Source organism: Melanerpes formicivorus, unplaced genomic scaffold (assembly GCF_026170545.1).
Source record: "Melanerpes formicivorus ecotype bairdi unplaced genomic scaffold, bMelFor1.0.p_v2 SCAF_12, whole genome shotgun sequence".
In the NCBI taxonomy this organism is placed as follows: Eukaryota; Metazoa; Chordata; class Aves; order Piciformes; family Picidae; genus Melanerpes; species Melanerpes formicivorus.
Window position 1 is genome coordinate 9,621,354 of NW_027142364.1, and position 21,124 is coordinate 9,642,477.

A 21,124-nucleotide genomic window follows, 5' to 3' on the forward strand; every position below is an offset into this window, starting at 1 on the left:
CCATAGACTTCTGTGTGTTTAAGTGGTATAGCAGGTCACTAGCCATCTCCTCTTGGACTATGAGTGCTTCATTTTCCTCAGTCCTCCATTTGTTGCTAATGATTTGTGCTGTTCTCTTTAACAGCTGAAGCCAAATTAATTCCCAGTTGGGCTCTAACATTCTCCCCGTACAGCCTCCTGACAACTTTGTAGGCCAACTGAATGGCCTGGCCCTTCTTCCAATGACCACAAACTCTCCTTTTCTCCCTAAGCAGCAACCAGATCTCTGTTCAACCAGGCCCCTTATTCCGCACGGACTCAGCTTTTGGCACATGGGGACAGTCTGTTCCTGAGCCTTTAGGACTTCCTTCTTGAACAGCATCCAGCCTTCCTGCCCTTCAGGACTGCCTCCAAGGGACTCAGTTGACCATTCTCCAAATACATCCTTCAATACAAGTTCTATTATCAATACTCTACCCAAACTAATATATATTGATTTGCGGTCCTCACTCCTCCTTCCTCACAGGTACAGGAAAAAAGTTCAGACTGCTAAATACACTTTGCCACTGATTACTTAAAAATAAATCCCCTTGTTTTCAGTAAGACAGACACTAAAGAAATTGAGTAACTTTACATGTTAGAAGGATCTTTTAGTGTAACTCTGGGGTTACACTAAAATAGTTTTTTGTTTCTATTATAAAACATTATAATTTATTAATGATAAATTGCCTTTGAATCGACATAACTTACCTGACTTCTAGTTTCTCAATATCTTCTTCTTCTACCTGAAACTGGGACTTTTTGGTGTAACTGCTGGACCTGGTAACCTGCAAGCAAATTCCTCCTATTAGCATACCTTTTACCATTGTGTTATGGGTGTAAAAACATCACCTCTTTAACACTGGTAAATAGCTAATGTTCCTCTTAAAAAGGAAAACTTTCAATTCAACAAATTGCCTTCTGACAGAAAGCAGGTAAAAAATGGGTCAAGAAGGGCTCATGCTAGAGACTGAGTGCTAGTGGGTATCAAGCAAACTATAGTATAGACCTATTGGAAAAACAAAACAAACAAAAAAAAAAACCCAACACAACAAACAAAACAAAACCAAGAAGGAAGTATGACATGAAATAGCAAGAATTTCTTTGGATTCAGCATGAGCCCCAAGGAAGAACTGAAATTAATTCTGAGATTTTAAACAAAACATGTGAGAAGTCCACTCTTCTTGCTCTAATTATACTACAATTGTAACCCCTTACTTCAATTTTCCTCAGTTTAACTTTTCTCAGTTTAGCTCAAATAAATTATAGGTCATGAAGTTATCAGAGTGGTTTGGATCACATTTTTATCCTAGTATCTTCCTAAGAAATTACACTCAGCATTTTGAGCAGGTCAGCTGGAAGCCATGCCATATGTTCATATTCTGTACTTAAGGACTGCACAATTTCTCACTGAAGTCCCACAGCAGGACCAGGACTTACATAAAGACAGTAAATTATAATACATTTGAGCCAAATCTGATAGTTGTACTACTTACAACTCTCGGCTGAACATAGTATGCTTACATGTAAATGTAGTTTCTAGTACAGAGACAAATCAGATGAAATGTCAAACTCATCATCATTTGGTTATTGTAGGGTAACTCATAGGATTGAAATCAAATCCTAAACAATAAAAAAGTTAATTTCCAAAAAAACAAAATAATAAAATTAGCCTTTATCAGGTGTAACCACTATTTGTTTCATTAAAGAATTAAGTTGGGTTTTTTTAGCTCAATGTTCTTGGGGAAACAAAAATTAAATTGAATTCCACAGGATAGGTTAAAGATCTCTCAGACTCCTGATGGCAACAGAGGCTATATAAAATTATTCAAGATAATGAAGTACCTACATGTATGTGTTTATGAGGGAGTAATTTTTCACACAGCAATTGAAGGGAAATGTTACTGTCTGGCAGCCCCCAGAAATGTAATTATGTCATTCACTTATATTCGAGAGGCTTAGACAAGAGCTCTTCAACTTCCTTGAAGAGAGCTTTCTGTGTTAGGTATTGCTATGCAGCTTGCTTAAAAACATTTGAAGGGTTGCATAATATAGACAGACAGAATACCACACAAAAAGTTACCTCAAAATAAAATGTTTCATTAAAGTGCGGATTGCTTGTTTTCTTCTTTACTTTGGTCTTCTTTTGGTCATTCCTGTTCCAATGTGGTAAAATTTTTACCATAGACAACTTAAACACACAATTATAAAGACATTCTATTGTCAAGAAGGACCCATGCAAAGACATTAAAACAGTTTTTGTCATTTAGTGTTTGTCACAGGGATTACTTTGGTCAATGAAGAAAATACTGAGCTAATTTTCACAACCTAGCTTGAAGTTTAGAGCGCTGTACCTAGTTAATTGTACATCTGTCCATCCCTTAGTTTCTATTTCCTTAGTTTCTATTTCTTTAGTTTCTATTTCACAAATGAGTGTAATTTACACATATTGAGTAAAATGCAACAAGAATTTCTGAAGCATCAGACTTGAGTCTGCAGACAGTTTCTTTACCACTGCTTGCAGGTTATGAGCAGTTTTCTTGCCTTGTTCAACTGCCAATTTCTGGTTTTCCCAGTCTCTTTTGTTGGGGAAATACCCACTACTTCTTCACAGAAGGAGGCTTGCAACAGGCCACAGAATGTTTTCCTTGGAAGGAATCACTGCTAATGCCAGATGTGAAACAGGACAGGGTCAAATAAAACAATTGCTCCCCACTCCCTTGTGGTTCACCTAGTTGGTTTTGTTGGTTTTTTTTTTTCTTGATTTTACACATTTTATGAAAAAGAACACAGTCTTACTTAGTTAGCAAAGGACTATGGTAGCATAAAAATGCTTTCTAAAAGAAATCATTTTAAAATTTGAGGGAAACACTGATGAGGAAGAAAAAAACCAAACTGTTCTAGACATCAACTCATTGTTTTCAGGTGCTGGCCACATGAGTCACACACACGAGACTGGAAAATTTTAACCACGAAGTTTTGTCAGATTAGCATTACATATATATACACACACACTCAAACCAACAGGGAAAACACTTGGCAGAACCAACATTCACCCACTTCTACCTGTATCACATGAACTATATGCCAATTTACTTTCTTTGGCAAAGCTCCCTAAGTATAATGGTCAAACCTCCCTAGTTCACTTAAAAAAAGAAACCAACAACCAACCAAACCATACATCCACCCACCGAAAGAAACCCCAAACACAGCCCTAAAAAAACCTGGCTATGCAATACCAAGAAAGAAAAAAAATGCTCCATTCACTCAGCCTTACTTAGGGACAATCCTCCCAAAGTCTTTAAAAACACACAAATATACTAGAAGACATTCTGGTACTATGCTCACAGCAGCAATTCCTCAGTACTGAACAAAGTAGATGGACTTAGATGTGATGTTGCAAAAAAGAAACAAGCGAAACCTAGCTGCTAACAGGCAAGGACCATGCACAAGATGTGGGATTTTTCTTAACTGATTCAGGATTACCAAATTTAAAAAAAAAAAAGAACAAAAGAAAAAAAGGCACATTGAAACTGTGGAGACTTTGAATCCTGAAGGTGCTGGTCTCACCAGAACCTCTACTTTCTGGCTTCCTCCCAGATGCTAAACAACTGCTGGAAAGAAAGTCACACCTTAAGAAAAACAGGGAACAGAGGAAGGTGAGTGAGCAATTGATTCTATCATCTCATATAGGAATCTGACAAACAGTGCAGATATTAAGAGTCCAGTATGAAATCTAAGAAGAAAGAACTGAGGGACAAGTGGTTCTATGACTAGCACAGGCCATTCAGAAACATTTTTACAATCTTGAGAGTATGGTGGGGAAAGTACAGTAACAATGGAAGATGTGATACACAGAAGGCATTTTAAGATTTTCCTGTATTTTAAAGATTTTGCTTAAAACCTATGACTTCCCCCTCCCCCACCCCCCAGCTTAACAGTACAGCATTTTAGATTAATTAATTTTGAACTAAAATGTTACCTGGAAGGCCCCACAAGAGACACTGTTGCATAAGGGTCACAATTCTGTCCATTTATAAGAGGCAACCCATGGCACTCCTTTATGCTACAAGAAAAGGCAATGGATGCATCAGTGGAACAATGTCTTGGGCTTAAAAACAAACAAAAAGTCTTATTTGTAAAGGTTTTTTTAATTAATCCTGATGTATTACACACTGATATATATATATGTATTGACCCAGTGTAATGATGTATGTGAAGTAGATCCTAACTACAGATATTTGGATGGTAATACACGGTAATAAGCAAATATAAAGTCAGAGTAAGGAGGCTCTGAGAGATGAAAATGCTTGTAATTGCTTTGATAGCACATATTCCAGTAGAATAGAATATAGAATAGAATAGAATAGAATAGAATAGAATAGAATAGAATAGAATAGAATAGAATAGAATAGAATAGAATAGAATAGAATAGAATAACCAGACCAGACCAGACCAGGTTGGAAAGACCTTCAAGATCATCATGTCCAACCTATCATCCAACACCACCCAAACATGCATGACAAAATCCTAAGTAAAATGAGCATCTATGTTAGAGGAAAATGAAGACTTCATTAGCTTTTTAATTTGATTCCTCAAGGCCCACAAAAAGCTATTTGGTCTCATCCACATGGCAGCAACCATATTTGAAGGCAGTAAAATACTTAGATATTTTGGTTTGGCTAAACTACATTCATAGTTGAATAAGCTGAGAAATTCCAAGTACTACAAAATTGAGCATCCAAAACTATTAACATGTCTAGGTTCCATCCATATTATTGAACCATGCAGACAATCAGTTCACCTTTGAAACTATGTTTAAAATTTATTTTCAAATTATTTTCAGAATAGTGCATAACTATTCTGAAAAAAAAAAAAAGGCTCTTTTAAAAGACTGTTTTCTTCCATAATTTGAATATAATTCTTCCAGAAGTCATCAGGCTGGTGTTTAACAGGTACATTGGAACACTGCTCACCACTCCTGATGAAAAAGGATGGGATGGTTAGACAGTAATGCTCCTTGGGACAGAGAAATACATTCTGAACCTTTTTGGAAAGCTTGTGATATTTTTGATTCAGCACAGCAGCCACACTAATAGAAACAGAGCTGAGTCAGCAAGCTGACTAACCTTCAGATATGCCCACATGAGTGTTAACTAAAACCAGCTGAAACAAAGCAGAGCAAACCAGTTTGTAAATTTACAGCAGAGACTTTCTAGCAAAATGCTGCTCTAAGGTAGTCATGCACACTGTAGTATTTAATAAGTCCAAAAACATTCAGCAGATTACAAAACTTCATAAACAAGATGCAAATAAGAACTGAACTTCTCAAAATAATCTATTTTAAGATCAGGTATTGCAGGCATTTAAAGAAAGTAATGCAAGTGAATCTTGGTTACTATAACTAGCCCATTTGAATAAAATGTAAACCCTATGTACTTTAAGTAGAAATCATACTTTGGGATCTAAGTTCATACAAATAATCAAGTAAATGTCCTAATATTAAAATAAATGGTATTAGTGTGGATCGAGCTAAAGTTACAACAATTGCTACACTGTTAAGTAAATGCTTTCTGTACTGTAGAAAAATTGCATTCAAAGAATAACAAGAGTTGCAAACCCAAGTGAGGAAACAACAGACACTAACACTGCCGTGCTGCCTCCAAAAGCAACTCTGTTTTGAGTATGCATGATTAGAAACCCCCCCCCAAGTCCCTTTGTCTTAGCCAGTCTATGGAACACTGAAACACTGCACAATCATTTGTTATATTTCTTCCAGTTTTCAAGCACATGGCCTTCAGTATTTCAATAATTTCTGAACCACAATGAACCCCACAGTGATTTCAAACCCACCACTTAAATGGGTTCTTGAAACATCCAGTTGTTTCCTAAGTATTAATTGATTCCTCCTCCAACACACACATGCCATGTAAGAGTGGTAACAAAATTGAACTAAGCTTTTCAGCCAGTTGGGGTATCTGATTTGAGGCAGCCAGGACTTGATTCCATCAGACTATTAGGCATTTTGTGGCACTAAATGCATTGTCTCTGCAGCTCCCAGGGATTTTTTATTTCAGGTGTGATTTCAGAGAGTTCCTCTAAGGCAGCCTCAGCTTCAATCTCATACAAAGTTCACAGCACATAGATCAAATCAAACTTATCTGGAGAGAATTCTAATATTTTAGCAAGAGCACCAGAATTTCTCTTCCTATAGCTTGTGTCATATTCACTAAGGTCCTGAATTTCTCTAGCAGACAGAGAAGTCCTGCAGAAAGCAATTTCTTGCCCCCATATATATAATACACATACATATGTATATAACATATATATAACTGGCATATATTCAGCCCATAAGACGAAGTCCTTAAAAAGGCACAGCCTGCAATGAATCCCCTCAATGACTGAGGGAATCTACTTCCATCATTCAAATCAACTGCAAGTGCAGAAACTAAGTAACTGCAGCCATTAGGATTTGTATACTTCATAAAATTGTTATGGTGCCTACAATGACTTCATGCACACAGAATAAAGTCAAACAGGACAGTAACAAACTGACAATTTAAGACAGTGTAGTGTATCATTTCATAGATTCATAGAATGGTTTGGGTTGGAAGGGACCTTGAAAATCATCTACTTCCAACTCACCTTGCCATGGGCAGGGGCACCTTTCATTAGACCACGTTGCTCAGGGCCTTATTCAACCTGGCCTTGAATACCGCCAGGGAAAGGGGATCCACAGCCTTGCTGGGCAACCTGTTCCAGTATCTCTCCACCCTCACTATAAAGAGCCTGTCACTGATATCCACTAGATATGGGGACACCAGACCTGGACATGGAATTCAAGGTGGGGGTCTCACAAGAGCAAAGGGGAAGAATCACCTCTCTTGACCTGCTGGCCAGACTACTCTTGACGCAGCCCAGATATGGTTTGCCTTCTGGGCTGCATGAGCACACTGCTGGCTCATGTGGACCTTCTCATCAGTCAAAACCCCCAAATCTTTTTCTTCAGGGCTACTTTCAACTCACTCTGCACCCAACCTGGATTTGTGCCTGGGACTGGCCCAACCCACATGCAGGACCTTGCTCCCAGACTTGCTAAACCTTGTTTCCTAAGCAAATACCCAATTCCCTTAGCAAGATCCAAGGGAAGTCACACAAAAAGAAAAACATTACTGGCATCAAGATGTGCAGACATTCAGTATAAAGACAGACAAATCACAATGTTCTAACAAATAAATCATATTCAAGGATTAATATATTTTCTTACTGTACTACCAGTTGCTGGCACACAGATCCATTATCTGTTATCAGTTCATTCAGTTTTAATTCAAGGTGAACTTTTCCCTGGAAAAACAAAACACACACACACAAGAGAGAAACAAATAGTTTTAAAGCCTTTATTTTACAAATAGTAATTAAAAACAATACAGTTTAAAGTTAGAAACTTAAGATAATTCCAATATATAATTTCTAGCAATGATAATTTCTGAAGCACATATCCTCAGCTGTAGACAGTACCTTAATTGGTCAAGCCTCCACAGATGTAATAAACGCACCCACACACACAAAAATGTATCTTCCAGCATGAGAAACTACCAAAAGCAAAGCCCCTCTCAGCTTTTTCATCCTAAACGCAGGATCAGCCCTTGAACAAACAGCCAGTGAGTTTATGAGCATTTCAGGAGTTCCAAAATTACCTTGGACTCTGAAGCCAGACAGGTATATTTAGAAAAGCAGAGTAGTATGGATCAGGACAGGCTGATGGCTGACCTGTGGGAGAGCAGCTCTGGGTGAAAAGACCTAGGAGTCCTAGTGGACAAGAGGATGACCATGAGCCAACAATGTGACCTTGTGGCCAAGAAAGTCAGTGGCATCCTGGCATGCCTCAAGAAGAGGGTGGCCAACAGGTTGAGGGAAGTTCCCTTCCCCCTTTACTCTGCCCTGGTAAGGCCACATCTGGAGTACTATGTCCAGTCCTGGGGTCAGGGACTTGCTGGAGAGGGTAGAAAAAATGGCTACACAGATGATGAGGGGACTGGAACATCTCTCTTATGAGGAAAGACTGAGAGAATTGGGTCTTCTTGCTCTGGAAATACTAAGGGGGGAAAGAGTGTGTCTCATACATGCTTATAAATACTTCAAGGGTTGGTGTCAGGAAGACAGGCCCAGTCTTATTTCCACAGTGACAGGCCAAGGGCTAACAGGCACAAACTTTAACATAAGAAGTTCCATCTAAACATGAGGAAGAACTTCTGTAAGGCTGACAGAGCACTGGACCAAGCTACCCAGAGAGGTGGAGGAATCTCCATCTCTCAAGACATTCAAAACGTGCCTGGACATGTTCCTGAGTGACCTTCTCTAGCTGAACCTGCCTTGAAAGGGGGGGTGGGGTGGGGTGGTGGTGTTTGGACTCAATCTCCAGGGGTCCCTTCCAACCCTTACCCTTCTGTGAAATAGAAAACCAGGTGACAAGGGTTGGGCCATGATTATGAGACCTAGGGAAGAGACCTGGAAGGTCATTTTAAAGCACAGCAAAGGAAGCAAGCTGTTATTTGAACTGCACTTTTGAAGTACAACACTGAAATGAAAGTAAAACCCTTAGCAAACTTAGCACCCCTTTTCCTACAGCACTTATGTTTTGACACAGAACTGGAATGTTTTTTTAATTGCAAATCCCCTGGGGCAAGGGGTGTGTTTCTCTCTCTACATCACATGGGAGAAGTGAAGTTTATTTTATGAGGAAGTTTTAATGGAACTATTTTGGGATGCCTGTCAAGTGTTTTGTGAATTGTTACTACACGGGCTGGAGCACAGGTACATTAAGAAAACATTTGTGTCACAGAGAAACTCAACTGCAAAAATAGATTTACATGAAAAAACAAGGATACTGGGAAGCATGCCAACAGCCTTTATAAGGCAAAGTGCCTGAATGACAAATGAAAAGACAACATTAGTATTTAATGCAACAGCTGACAACTAGTTTTACTAAGCAGACCTTGTGAATTGTCTAAAAAAAACATCTTTTCTTTCAAAAAGCAATGACAACAAAACCCAAACCCCCACTTCCCCCTTTGCCCCAAATTATGTGTTTTACACTCATCAATTTACTGCTACTGAGGAGCTAGCTGTAGATGTAAGTTGCTCACAACTCAGCACCACGATGGCTGCAGTAAGGTGGCTCTAAGTAAATGTTTCCCTGACATGTACAGGGGGGTTCAGGGGCATTTTTTTTTTTTTTGTTTGTTTTGCTTGCTGAGAGCAGCACAATGGTTTTCTGCAGATCTGTATCAGAGCTTTTGACACAAATGTAGTTGCACAGATTTTTAATGTACACACTTTAAATACAGTTGTACAGATTGATTTTATTCAAAACAAAAATAAATAGGCCACTGTTAAATAATAAATAATCAGCACACTTTAGGTGAATATGCTTTTCATCTGTAGAGCTCAAGGAGGTAAAGATCCAAGGCAGGTAGGTACTCCTTTAACTGTAAAATGGATAAACAATTCACATTTCAGATATTGACTAGAGGAAGATGGAGCTGTTAGCCACGTGGCCAAGATTCACATAGTAACTAAGGAGCCAAAGCCAGATCACCAACCTAAACTTCAGAACTAGAAGGTTCAAACTGATAAAGGGTAGACTCAGATTAGATATCAGAGAGAAATTCTTTATTGTGAGGGTGGTGAGACACTGGAACAGGTTGCCCAGTAAAGCAAAACAAAAACTACCCCAAATCAGCTAAGATCAAAATCCAAAGCAGATGTTTTCTAAAAATCAAAGTAACTTTTCCATATTTTCAAAGACTGGTGAGAGGCCATTCTTGTCCCATATACCCTTGAAAGGAAATATCCATCATCCCCCTTTCACCACCAATTTAAATTAACTCAAACACACAGTGCTTTTACTCTGGTGAACTTTTAATCACCCCCACTTCAGATTACCTGTCAGTACAGATCTGTGGAGATTACTGTTATACAGCTTCTGCATTTGGAGCAGATTGTGACACTACAAGAGTCCTAAATTTATTACAAGTACGGTGGTTTTAGATAATTACTGGGCTGCACTAAAAGAAGCATGGCCAGCGGGTCAAAGGAGGTGTCACCTTTGCTCTGGTGACACCTCACCTGGTGTTGTGTGTCCAGCTCTGGGGCCCTCAGCATATGGACATGAACCTGCAACTGCAGGCCTGAAACACAAGGACATGCTGAGAGAGCTGGAGTTGTTCAGCCTGAAGAAGAGAAGGCTGCAAGGGGACCTTACTGCAGCCTTGCAGTACTTAAAGGGGGCTCAAGAAAGATCGGGACAATCATTTTAGCAGGGATTATTTCAATAGGACAAGGGATGATGGGTTTAAACTGGAAGAGGGAGATTCAGACCACACACAAGGAAGAATTTTTATTTTTTATTTTTTACAAACACTGTGAAACAGTGGCACAGATTGCCCAGGGAAGTGACAGAAGTGCCATCCCTGGAACCACTCCAGGTCAGGTTAGACAGGGTTCTGAGCAACCTGATCTAGTTAGAGATGTCCCTGCTCACTGCAGGAGTGGTAGACTAGGTGAGCTTTAAAAGTCCCTTCCAAGTCAAATCATTCTATGATTCTGCCAGTTTTAATTATCACAACAAACCATACAGTTAATCTAGAAGTGTAGAATATGGATTGTTCATTCATCAAGCTGAAACATACAACAGCTGCCTCACAAGAATTAAGACAGAAGCTAACCTCTCTCTCCTACAGATCAATATAAACTACTAGCATCACATGCACTCATTCATATTCACACTTAAAAGTGGAAATGTGCAATTTATTACCTGAACCTCTGAATTAGAATCAACAGGTTGAAGCATAAACCAGTTCTCATTTCCTGTGTAGTTGCAGAGATCTTCTTTTTTGATTGACACCTTTCCTGGGGGGGGACATGACAGGGACAGATAAGCATACATACAAGGTTCATCTTAATAGGAGAAATATTTAAATAGATCTGCAGTTTGATTTTTGTTTAAGTTCTTTTTTTGTTTTGTTGCTGTTTTGTTTTTTTTTTTAAGCTTACGATATTCTGTGAAAAGCTTATGGAAACATAAGCAGAAAAATCATTTATATAAAGCCAAATAAAGTTAAATATGATATGCTATCTTGGATTTCACTAACAACAAGATAAGGTAAAACAAAGAACACCCTTGTGGTTGGAAACATCGCAATAAAGCCTTGAGAGAACAGTAATGGTGCTGCAGAATGCCTCAAAAAATATTGGAAAGCTGTTATTATACCAAATTAGCTGTCATCCTGGTGGAAATTATTTCCTTACTCAACCTAAGTAATGTGAACTCTTCTTTCCTATCACTCTTACGAGGAGTTTTTTATTAGCCATATTCAAAGAGCAGCTGCAGCAGTGCCATTACACACTGAGGGGGGTGGAATCCACTGCCTGCAATTTTTCACCTACGCTACATAAAGCATTTTACAGCAACCTCTAAGTCATTGAGTTACACGCTGCATGGACAGAGGAAAATGTAAGTAACTACCTTTGAGAATTATTCCACAATTGTAATTACTGTGGGATTATTCCATAGTTCATTCTTTAAAAGACCTACAGGTAGTGACAATTATTCAAATAGTTCAGTGGAACAGAAATCCTGCTTTTCAAACTTTAAGGGAACATTTGATTTAAGTGCACTATACACTGTGTTTTAAGATCAATTTAATAACTGTGCCCTTATTACTACAGATAATGACACTGAAACCAACCAAATGTTATGCAAGGTTCTGCCCCTGTACTCAGCACTAGTTAGGCCACACCTTGAGTACTGTGTCCAGTTCTGGCCCCTCAGTTTAAGAACAATGTTGAGGTTGCTCAAACATGCCCAGAGAAGGGCAAAGCAGCTGGTGAGGGGTCTGGAGCACAAGCCCTGTGAGGAGAGACTGAGGGAGCTGTGGTTGTTTAGTGTGGAGAAGAGGAAGCTCAGGGGAGACCTTACTGCTGTCTACAACTACCTGAAGGGAAGTTATAGCCAGGTGGGGGTTGGTCTCTTGTCCCAGGCAACCAGCAACAGGACAAGAGGACAGAGTCTCATGCTGTGCGTGGAGAAGTTTAGGCTTGATCTTAGACAGAAGTTCTTCACAGAAAGAGAGATTGGCCATTAGAATGGGCTGCCCAGGGAGGTGGTAGAGTCACTGTCCCTGGAGGTGTTAGAGAAAAGTCTGGATGAGGCACTTAGTGCCATGGTCTGGTTGATTAGTTAGGGTTGGGTGATCAGTTGGACTTGATGATCTTGAAGATCTCTTCCAACCTGGTTGATTCTGTGAAGATGTAGACAGTATCCCAGAACTTACCTATGCGTAGGTCTTTCTGTAGAACACTTTTATCATAAATGTAGAAGGACAACCACTGGAATGTTCTTGGAATCTCAAAGTAAAACTCTTCCCCAAAATAAGGGCTGAAAAGAAAGACTGAAAGTTAAAATAGAAAACCACTTTATGTAATCTATACAGAATACAAACAAACCCACTACATTTTAGTGTAGTCCTAGATGTTGGCCTCTAGCACTGTACTTATTTGTACAGCATCAAAACCATCCACAACTATTTCATTAAAAGAACATATAACAACACTGCAAGTTAAACTTTGTGAGAACACACTACATATGTTCAAAACCAGAAAAAAGTACATAGTGCTGTCTCCTCTACCAATTTTTCTGCCTTGAAATAATTCTGCTTGGTTCTCTGCCCACAGGACATCCTGAGACAAGTTTCAGGTGTGTCTTTTTTCATTCAGTACATGACTAAATTGCATTAGAATGCAATTAATTACTTCACTAGTGGATGTTAGTTTAGCTTTAACTTGTGTGTCAAATTTAATGCTTAAAGATTCAGACTTGTAAAAAGAAGCCATAAGCATTAGCAACTAAACAACAGAACAGTGAAAGAGAGAAATGTTCATCTAAAATACACACAACGTGCTGCATGCAGAAGGTCAGGAGAGGTGAGTCTTCCCCTTTACTCTGATCTTGTGAGACTCCCATCTTGAATTCTATGTCCAGGTCTGGTGTCCCCATCATAAGAAGGACACACAACTGTTGGGAAGTGCCACAAAGATGATCCAAGGGCTGGAGCACCTCTGCTGTGAGGATAGGCTGAGGGAGCTGGGGTTGTTCAGCCCAGAGAAGACTTCAGGGAGACCTTATAGATGCCTTTCAATACTTGGGAGGGATCCTACAGAAAGGTTGGAAGGCAGCTTTCTGTCTACAGAAAAGTGCTGTGATGACTGCGATACTAAAGCCAGAGACAAAGACTGGGGTTTTTATTTCCCACTCTAATACCCTTCTGACACCATATTGCTACAATACTGTAAGCTAATACAAATATGCTTATGCTTGGAACAATCAGTTCACAGTAATACCTACCCAGAAGAATACCAGGAAGAATGGGATAGCATCGTTACTCTATTCCCTCCAAAAACATCACCAAAAAAGCACCAAATACTTAAGGGCAAATTGTTCATTAATTAAGCAAAAAAAGTAAGAGAAGAACTAACTTACTCAAAAAGTGGGAAAAAGCCATGGGTGAAATCACACATTCTGAATTTCTATAGTAATTTTTTTGTACAAACAAGAGCTTTAACTGCAGGAATTCATTATGAGGAATTTCACAGATGAAAATCACAGAATTCTAGAATGCATTGAGTTGGAAGAGACCTTTAAAGGTCACCTAGGCCAACACCCCTGCAGTGAGCAGGTACATCCCCAAAAATGCATTTGAAGACAACAGAGTGGGATCTGAAGAGCAAGATGAAGGAACTGATCCTTAACTTACCAGTTCCTTTTGTTCAGAGACCTTTTAACACAGGCTTCAAAGGAGACAAATCAGGCTTTAAACTACATTGAGAAACAACTCAATAATTCTTGGTTAAGAGAAATGTTTCTCAGCTTCTCTTTTTTAAAAAAAACCATCTTTGTTAATTTTCTAAGTGTTAAGTATCATTGCTGTCTACAACTACCTGAAGGGAGGCTGTAGCCAGGTGGGGGTTGGTCTCATTTCCCAGGCAGCCAGCACCAGAACCAGAGGACACAGTCTCAAGCTGTGCCAGGGGAGGTTTAGGCTGGATGTTAGGAAGAAATTCTTCACAGAAAGAGTGATTTGCCACTGGAATGTGCTGCTCAGGAAGGTGGTGGAGTCACCATCACTGGAGGTGTTTAAAAAGAGACTGGATGAGGCACTTAGTGCCATGGTTTAGCTGATTAGATGGTGATGGATGATAGGGGTTGGACTTGATGATCTCAAAGGTCTTTTCCAAGCTGGTGAATTTTATTGTATTCCCAAGTGTTAAATCCCCATTTCCCCTGGATCTATACAACTTCATGTATCCAATTATCATAAAATAATTAGTCTAGGATGGAGACTATTAGTAGAGATTTCCAAATATCTATTTAGCAGCCATAACCTATGACAAAGAAAGCAAACTTCACTACTGAACTCCCCCCATATCAGTCACTAACAGTCATTATTTTGACCTCAACATTACATGAAGTCTCACATTGGGCAGAAAAAATGCAGATCTACAGTATAAGCATAAATAGAAGATAATGAATTGCCTTATTTAAGCTGGGAAATTCTTCCTTACCTAGGTTACCATTGCCATATGAATCAGTTGCTCATGATTCTTTAGCAAAGTATGAGGCAGAGAGAAAATTTAAGGAGGACAGAGAGCTGGCTGACAGGGTACAAAAACTTATACCAACGAGGAATAATTAAAATGGCAAACCTGTTCCTCAGGAATTCAGTCAGTTTAGTACTTTCATTTGTGCCTTTGATGCAAGAATTTTAAAGACTGTGACAGATAGAAAAGTAGAAGATGGTGCTAATTCAAGAGAAGACGAGACTGCCATACAGGAAGAACTGGATTAGAGTAATACAGGAGATTAAATGTGTGACATACATGTTTGCTCTTCCCTTTCTTGTTAAAATGTCTTTAGATATGTCATTCCATAAAAGCTAAACGAGAAGCAATTTTTGCCATAATGTTGCATTCACACAAAGTTCAGTTTGAAAAATAAACTGAATTTAGTTTAAATTAAGAATGCAGGACACAGGTATCACAACCACTCTCCAATTCCTCATACGTGAGCACATATTTGAAGAGGCTCATGGATATTCTTTAAACTTTCCAAGGGGGGGGTGGGGAAAGGAAATTGTTTCTCTAGAACCACAGAAATCTCACACCATGTCAGGAAGTATTTCTTGAGTCATTCCTCAAAATATTCTTCTTTCACTTCAGCATTATTCCACGGTTTGCTATCTCTGAAAAGCCGTTTGCTTCACATCTGCACTCTAACAATAGTCTCAATGGAGGTGCAGGCCCAAATCTATATGCATGTTCTAAAATATATATTTATCATTATATCATTATCAATATATATCATTAGTTTTCAATCACTGTAGTAAAAAATAATTTTAATTCTAGTTATAGGACATCCAGATATGTAACTAGTGGGTATTCATAGAATGCAATTTAGATTATAGCTATTACAAATTTGCAATCCAGAATACAGTGATTAAAACAGACTCTGAATTACATGTGTAAGAAAAAGCAAGCAATTAATATAAAACAATTAAATTAAAGGTTGCATTTATGGCTAAAATTACATAATACTACACCTTACTAAAAAAGCAATTTATAAAGTTTTCAGACTAGTAAGAGATCAGAGCTTTCATCTTCCTTTTCGGTGCCTCTGGGTTAGTATGGCATTCCAACCTAACACAGCAATAAACAAGATGGTATGGTTAATTTTCAGGAACAAATGCCAGTCTGTGTAACTACACACAATTCCTGTGCCCCCTAGCATAAGAAAGGACATGGAACTGCTGGAGTGGGTCTGGAGAAGGGCCATGAAGATGATCAGAGGGCTGGAACACCTCTCCTATGGGGAAAGTCTGAAAAGGTTGGGGCTGTTGAGCCTAGAGAAAAGAAGGCTCCAGGGAGACCTTAGAGCAGCATTCCAGTACGTGAAGAGTACAGGAAAGCTGGGGATGGACTTTTTACAAGGGCTTGTAGTGATAGGATGAGGGAGAATGTATTTAAACTGGAAGAGGGGAGATTTAGGCTGGAGATTAGGAAGAAATTCTTTACAGTGAGGATGGGGAGATATTGGAACAGGTTGCCCAGGGAGGCTGGGGATGCCCCCTCTGTGGAGGTGTTCAAGGCCAGGTTGGACAGGGCTTTGAGCAAGCTGGTCCAGTGGAAGGTGTCCCTGCCCATGGTAGTGGGGTTGGAACCAGATGAACATTAAGGTCCCTTCCAACGCAAACCATTCTCTGTGTAGTCAGCAGAGACAGAAAGGCACCTATGGGCAAAAAGTGATTCAGAATACTGACTCTATCTCCTAATGAAATGTTGTCAATTTTGTATCACCTGAAAAATTCTGAATTTGAAGGGAGAGATGTGTATATCACTTAAGAGCCCCCCCTCAAACTGTTATTTTGTTATGATGAGATTTTTCTTCCTAACAGCTTTCTTCTCATTTCATCAATTTGCAGTTAAGCTTCAATATTATTTAAAAAAACAAACAAACAACTGAAGGCTCTAAGATGATTTATCAAGTTTTACTATACAGTTAATACTTACCAGGTGATTAAGAATACATAAATGTAATAATTCTTTACTATAATAAAAATGCCTGCATGAATGGTAAATGAAACAAATCTCAGCTCCTTACGGTTACAATTATTCATATGTCAAAAATTGCACAGCAAAGAGGTTTTTTTTATATACATTGAGTTATTTTACTCAAACTGTCTAACTGAAAGGAAAATGATAAGTCTCTGCTTTATCAATACAGCATCCATCGTTCTTCTCTGAAGGATTACTCAATTGAGTTTGTTTTGGTAAATCAACCTCACTTGCACCAAGTTAAATTCTGAACATTTTGTGTATCTGACTACAGCAGTTACAGATCAGGAGGAAAAGCAAATATTTTTCCCTGCCTGCATGCATGCATGTGGCGTTGCTTTTCATGCAGAAGTGTAAGAAGGCTTTAAAATGATGCTTTGAAGAAGTAAAATTCCCTCTTTAAATTTGTAATACAAGCAGTATGCTGTGTGTCACCTGGAAGCATCAACAAAGCTGACTCGGAGAGCACATACTAACAATAATTCTTGTTGTTTCCAGTGATTTTAAGAGAAACAACAAGACTTTGTGGACAGGCTTTCTGGCTTTTATGAGTAAAGTTTAATATCTCTTCCAGATAAACAGCCACTTGGATATACTGAACAAGGCAGCTGCAAGGATGCCTCAGTATGGATCATCAATGGACTGAAGTGTTTGGAGACAAAGTGCCCATACTGCTACACCTACGTTATCATGACCCTTTGGTCTGATTGCTTTCTAAGACTCTAAGGCAGTGGTACAATCTACAGCCAAGAATTGCTCAGGGAGGCAAACCCATCTATTCTGTGAGAGTACAGGTGATAGTTCACAAAACAAGAATTTCAAGAAAGAATGTGGCCTGTTCAGGAAGATATCCCACAGCACACAGAACTCTTTACAAAGTTCTGGTTCCCTCATTCTATAAACAGGTTTTACAAGACAGATACTAAAAGCAAAATTCTACCAACACGGATCTACTGCATGTCTGAAGCAGGAAATGACAGGAGAGAAATTACCAAGCAGACTTCATTCTCTTGAAAACAACCTGGCAAGACAGAGAATGTTATGTGCTGCCCAGTGTCACAAAATAGTGAAGTATGTTTTGGCACACTTCATTTTCAAAGCACTCTACTACTCACATGCCTCAACTCTGTCTTCAACTACTCACAACTTACACATTGCTGTAACATTTGAGTAGTTGCCACAAAATAGCTCTCGCTTTAAAAAGGGACGAGCAAAAGCATACTGACACATAGGTTGTTTTTATTCTGAATGAGGCAGTCTTGATTATCATCTCCACTTAAAAATTAAGCTTACCTTAAAGTTTTTTCAACTACCTGTGTACGAAAAACTTCTTCTTGGTCCAAGTTTATGGTACAGAAAAAGTCTCTCATTTTGTTTGGTACTAAGTGCTTGGCATCATCTGTAAATAAAAACGTTACTGTAAGTATCGAGGGGGAAAAAGTATTAGGCACAGGAATTTTACAGTTGTAATGTGTGTCCAAAATTTACTTCTCCTTTCATGCATTTCCACATTCATTTCCACTTTGTACGATCCAACAGTGTACAGAAGTTGCTACACCCATCTTCATGTGGAGTAAGAATAGACAGGAAAAGGACAGCACAGTGACTCACGAACACCACTTCCTGCAGCACCTGCACTTTCCCTTGAGAGGTCTCATCTTGGGCTTGACCCTGCATAGCTTGCTAAATCCAAGAAGCTTGCAGCCTGAGGTGTTAATGATCTGGCTGAGCTGCCGTTCACTTGGTATTCTTTCTGCTAAAGGAAGCTGATTAAGAAGAACTTACACATCAAATCCTGATTTCATTCTCCACAACAAACATCTGATGTTAAGTTAACTGACAGATTTTCAAAGGTTCACCTTTGAGTACTCTATATTTTCCTGTCTGGTCTAGTACTGAGGGAAAAATCACCTACTAAGTGCAACATGGGTAACAACAAGTAGGAAAAGGAAGTTCCTAATGAGACAGGATGACTGTCAACACAGGAATACCAAGATCTGCTGGGTATTGATTCTAGTCCACTGCACTAACATACACTGGCTATCAGGCAGCCCTTTCCAGAAATGGTTACTTCTAAGTGATTAGAGCAAAAACCAGTTCCTAGTGCTCCAACTGGAAAGCTCTTCCAAACTGGGAGTGCCGCAGACACCTACATTTATTTACAGCAACACTGTCCTTAGCTTAAACAGATATTTCCCACCGGATGTTTGCTTCCCCTCTGAATGTCTTTGAAGACAGCAAACAGAGCCTTTTCACCTTTTATTCTGCTTAAAGAAGAACAACCGAGAAGCTCTACTGGTATTCTCTCACAGAAGAGGTTCCTATCAGCAAATAGCCACTCTGTGGCACTTTAATTCTTATCTTAAACACAGGCAACCAGAACTGTATTCTGCACTAGGACCTTTTACAGAACCATTCATCCTTATCTGCTACTGGAAACACCTGTTCCAATGAAATGAGGAATTATCTAAACTTATGGAAGGTCTTAAAAAGTGAGAGGATGAAAACTATTTCAAAGTTTTAATTACTTTTGTCTGAATAAAATACCTCCACTTTCAAAGACCTCAGCTTGAAACAAGACTTGAAGTATCATACCAATGTTCCCATTTAAAAAAATCTGCAGATAGGAAGCACAGTGGAATGAGATTTTCTATGCTGTTAAGATGTAAAATCAGAACTTTATTTTCTTTCTCTCCCCATCCTTTTTTTTTTTTTTTAAATAAATAATAAAGTAATTGCTGTCTTGAAAGTTAAGCAATGCTTGGTATTGGAAAGGCTACCACTATAGTATCTGAGTAGAGAACATGACAGTTTAACAGGAGCAAAGATTGTACTTTGTGTGTGGTGTTCTCCAAGTCAGGAATATGTACAGGGATGGAAAGCATGAACAGACACTTAAGTACTTCCACAGTTAAAACCTGTACTCTCAAAAGCATCAATGAGCTCTTCATCAACATGGGTATGGGAAAAGAGGAAGTATACACATTCATTTTAAACTGCACACACAGAGATCAAGAAGCATGAACAGAACCACTAGATTCCAAAGAGACTGAATTCAAAACTACCCTTGAGATCACATCAAAAGGAAAGCAACTGAAATCACTTACCGCCTAAAAACGTACCACTGTATGTCACAAAATGAAAACAGAAGCTCGTTAGTATACAGCATAAAACACCACACTATGAGATATGCCTAAAACCACACAATATTCACATACCTCTGGAAAGTGCTTTGGTCATCACTATGACATATGAAATAGAGACACCCACACATCCTAAAGAAAGGACAGAGCTTCAGTGGATTTCTGGTGGGAATCTGCTAAAGTGTAAACCCATATATTCCAGAAATATTATGGGGGTCTTAAATTGGTAAATGCAGTTCATCTTGCCCCTTAATTGAAAACTGGAAGCAGGAGATTGGCTGCAAACACAAGTAACCCGCAAAAAACCAGAGTACACCAGGGACTGCATATGTGACCCTAGCCAGTTTTTTCACCGCTAGGTATGTAATAGCTACTTAAGTGCCTCAGTTTTAAATCTGTTGTGATGATTTATACAACATCAGTAACTTTAGATTTTACCATTGGTGTATTCTTAAACAACAGCATAAGTAAGAACTTACTGCAGAACTGACTTCATTAAAATTACCACACTCCCTCATGTAGCACATATGAAAACAGCCAGGACCAAGGCTGGTAGTAGTGTAAAAGCCAACAAAGCTTAGGCACCAAGATATACCTCACTTGTGTGAAACATGTTACAAGGAATTCTCACAGATTATGAACATGAAGCTTCTCCAAAGCAAGATCTGTGAGGGAACTGCGATTGTTTAGTCTGGAGAAGTCTGAAGGGAGACCTCACTGCTCTACAAATCCCTGGAAGGAGGTTGGAGTGAGGTGGGGGGTCAGTCTCTTCTCTCTAGTATCAGGCGCTAGAATGAGAGGAAATGGACTTAAATTGTGCTAGGGGAGGTTTAGATTGAATATTAGGAAAAATTCCTTTCCTGAAAGAGTAGTCAGACATTGGAGTTGCCACCCCAGAGGTGTTCAAGAAACGTATGAACATGGCACTTCAGGACATGGTTTAATGGCCATAGCGGTCTTAGGCTGAAGGTTGGACTCCATGATCTTTTCCAACTGAAACAATTCTATAATTCCTTTTACTGTTGTTCATTCATAAGGTTTTCCCCTAAAAAAGCACATTAGTAAAACACTAGGAAGAAGTGAAAATAAAACAGTATTTGCTGTGCAAAGAAGCCAAAAGAACATCTAGGAATTAGCAGATTTTCAGGCTCCCTCAGCATATTTAACTCTTTTCTAAAAACCAGTTTTTGCTTTGTTAGAAGTAAGTAGGCTTACAAAGTGACATGTCTTGAGGCAGCATGAAAATCATCTTTTATTGCAGCTATTACTTCCACTAATTTTCCAGATGGATTCCT

The 21,124-nt window shown here is 39.0% G+C and overlaps 1 protein-coding gene across 3 annotated transcripts in view; it reads right to left on the reverse strand.

Annotated features, from left to right (window-relative positions):
- RASA2 (RAS p21 protein activator 2) overlaps positions 1 to 21,124 on the reverse strand; it is a 43,522-nt gene that overhangs the window by 20,619 nt on the left and 1,779 nt on the right. The window contains exons 2-9 of one of the 3 annotated variants that reach the window (XM_068145240.1): positions 19,794 to 19,810; positions 17,980 to 18,085; positions 12,354 to 12,457; positions 10,835 to 10,929; positions 7,286 to 7,362; positions 4,001 to 4,084; positions 2,102 to 2,174; positions 730 to 806 (exon numbers count right to left, since the gene is read on the reverse strand). In XM_068145240.1, coding sequence (XP_068001341.1) covers positions 730 to 806; positions 2,102 to 2,174; positions 4,001 to 4,084; positions 7,286 to 7,362; positions 10,835 to 10,929; positions 12,354 to 12,457; positions 17,980 to 18,056 — 587 coding nt within the window. In that variant the 5' untranslated portion in view covers positions 18,057 to 18,085; positions 19,794 to 19,810. Of the gene's footprint in view, positions 1 to 729; positions 807 to 2,101; positions 2,175 to 4,000; positions 4,085 to 7,285; positions 7,363 to 10,834; positions 10,930 to 12,353; positions 12,458 to 17,979; positions 18,086 to 19,793; positions 19,811 to 19,904; positions 20,982 to 21,124 lie in introns of those variants that run through there. The other 2 variants (XM_068145239.1, XM_068145238.1) reach the window with 2 other exon arrangements.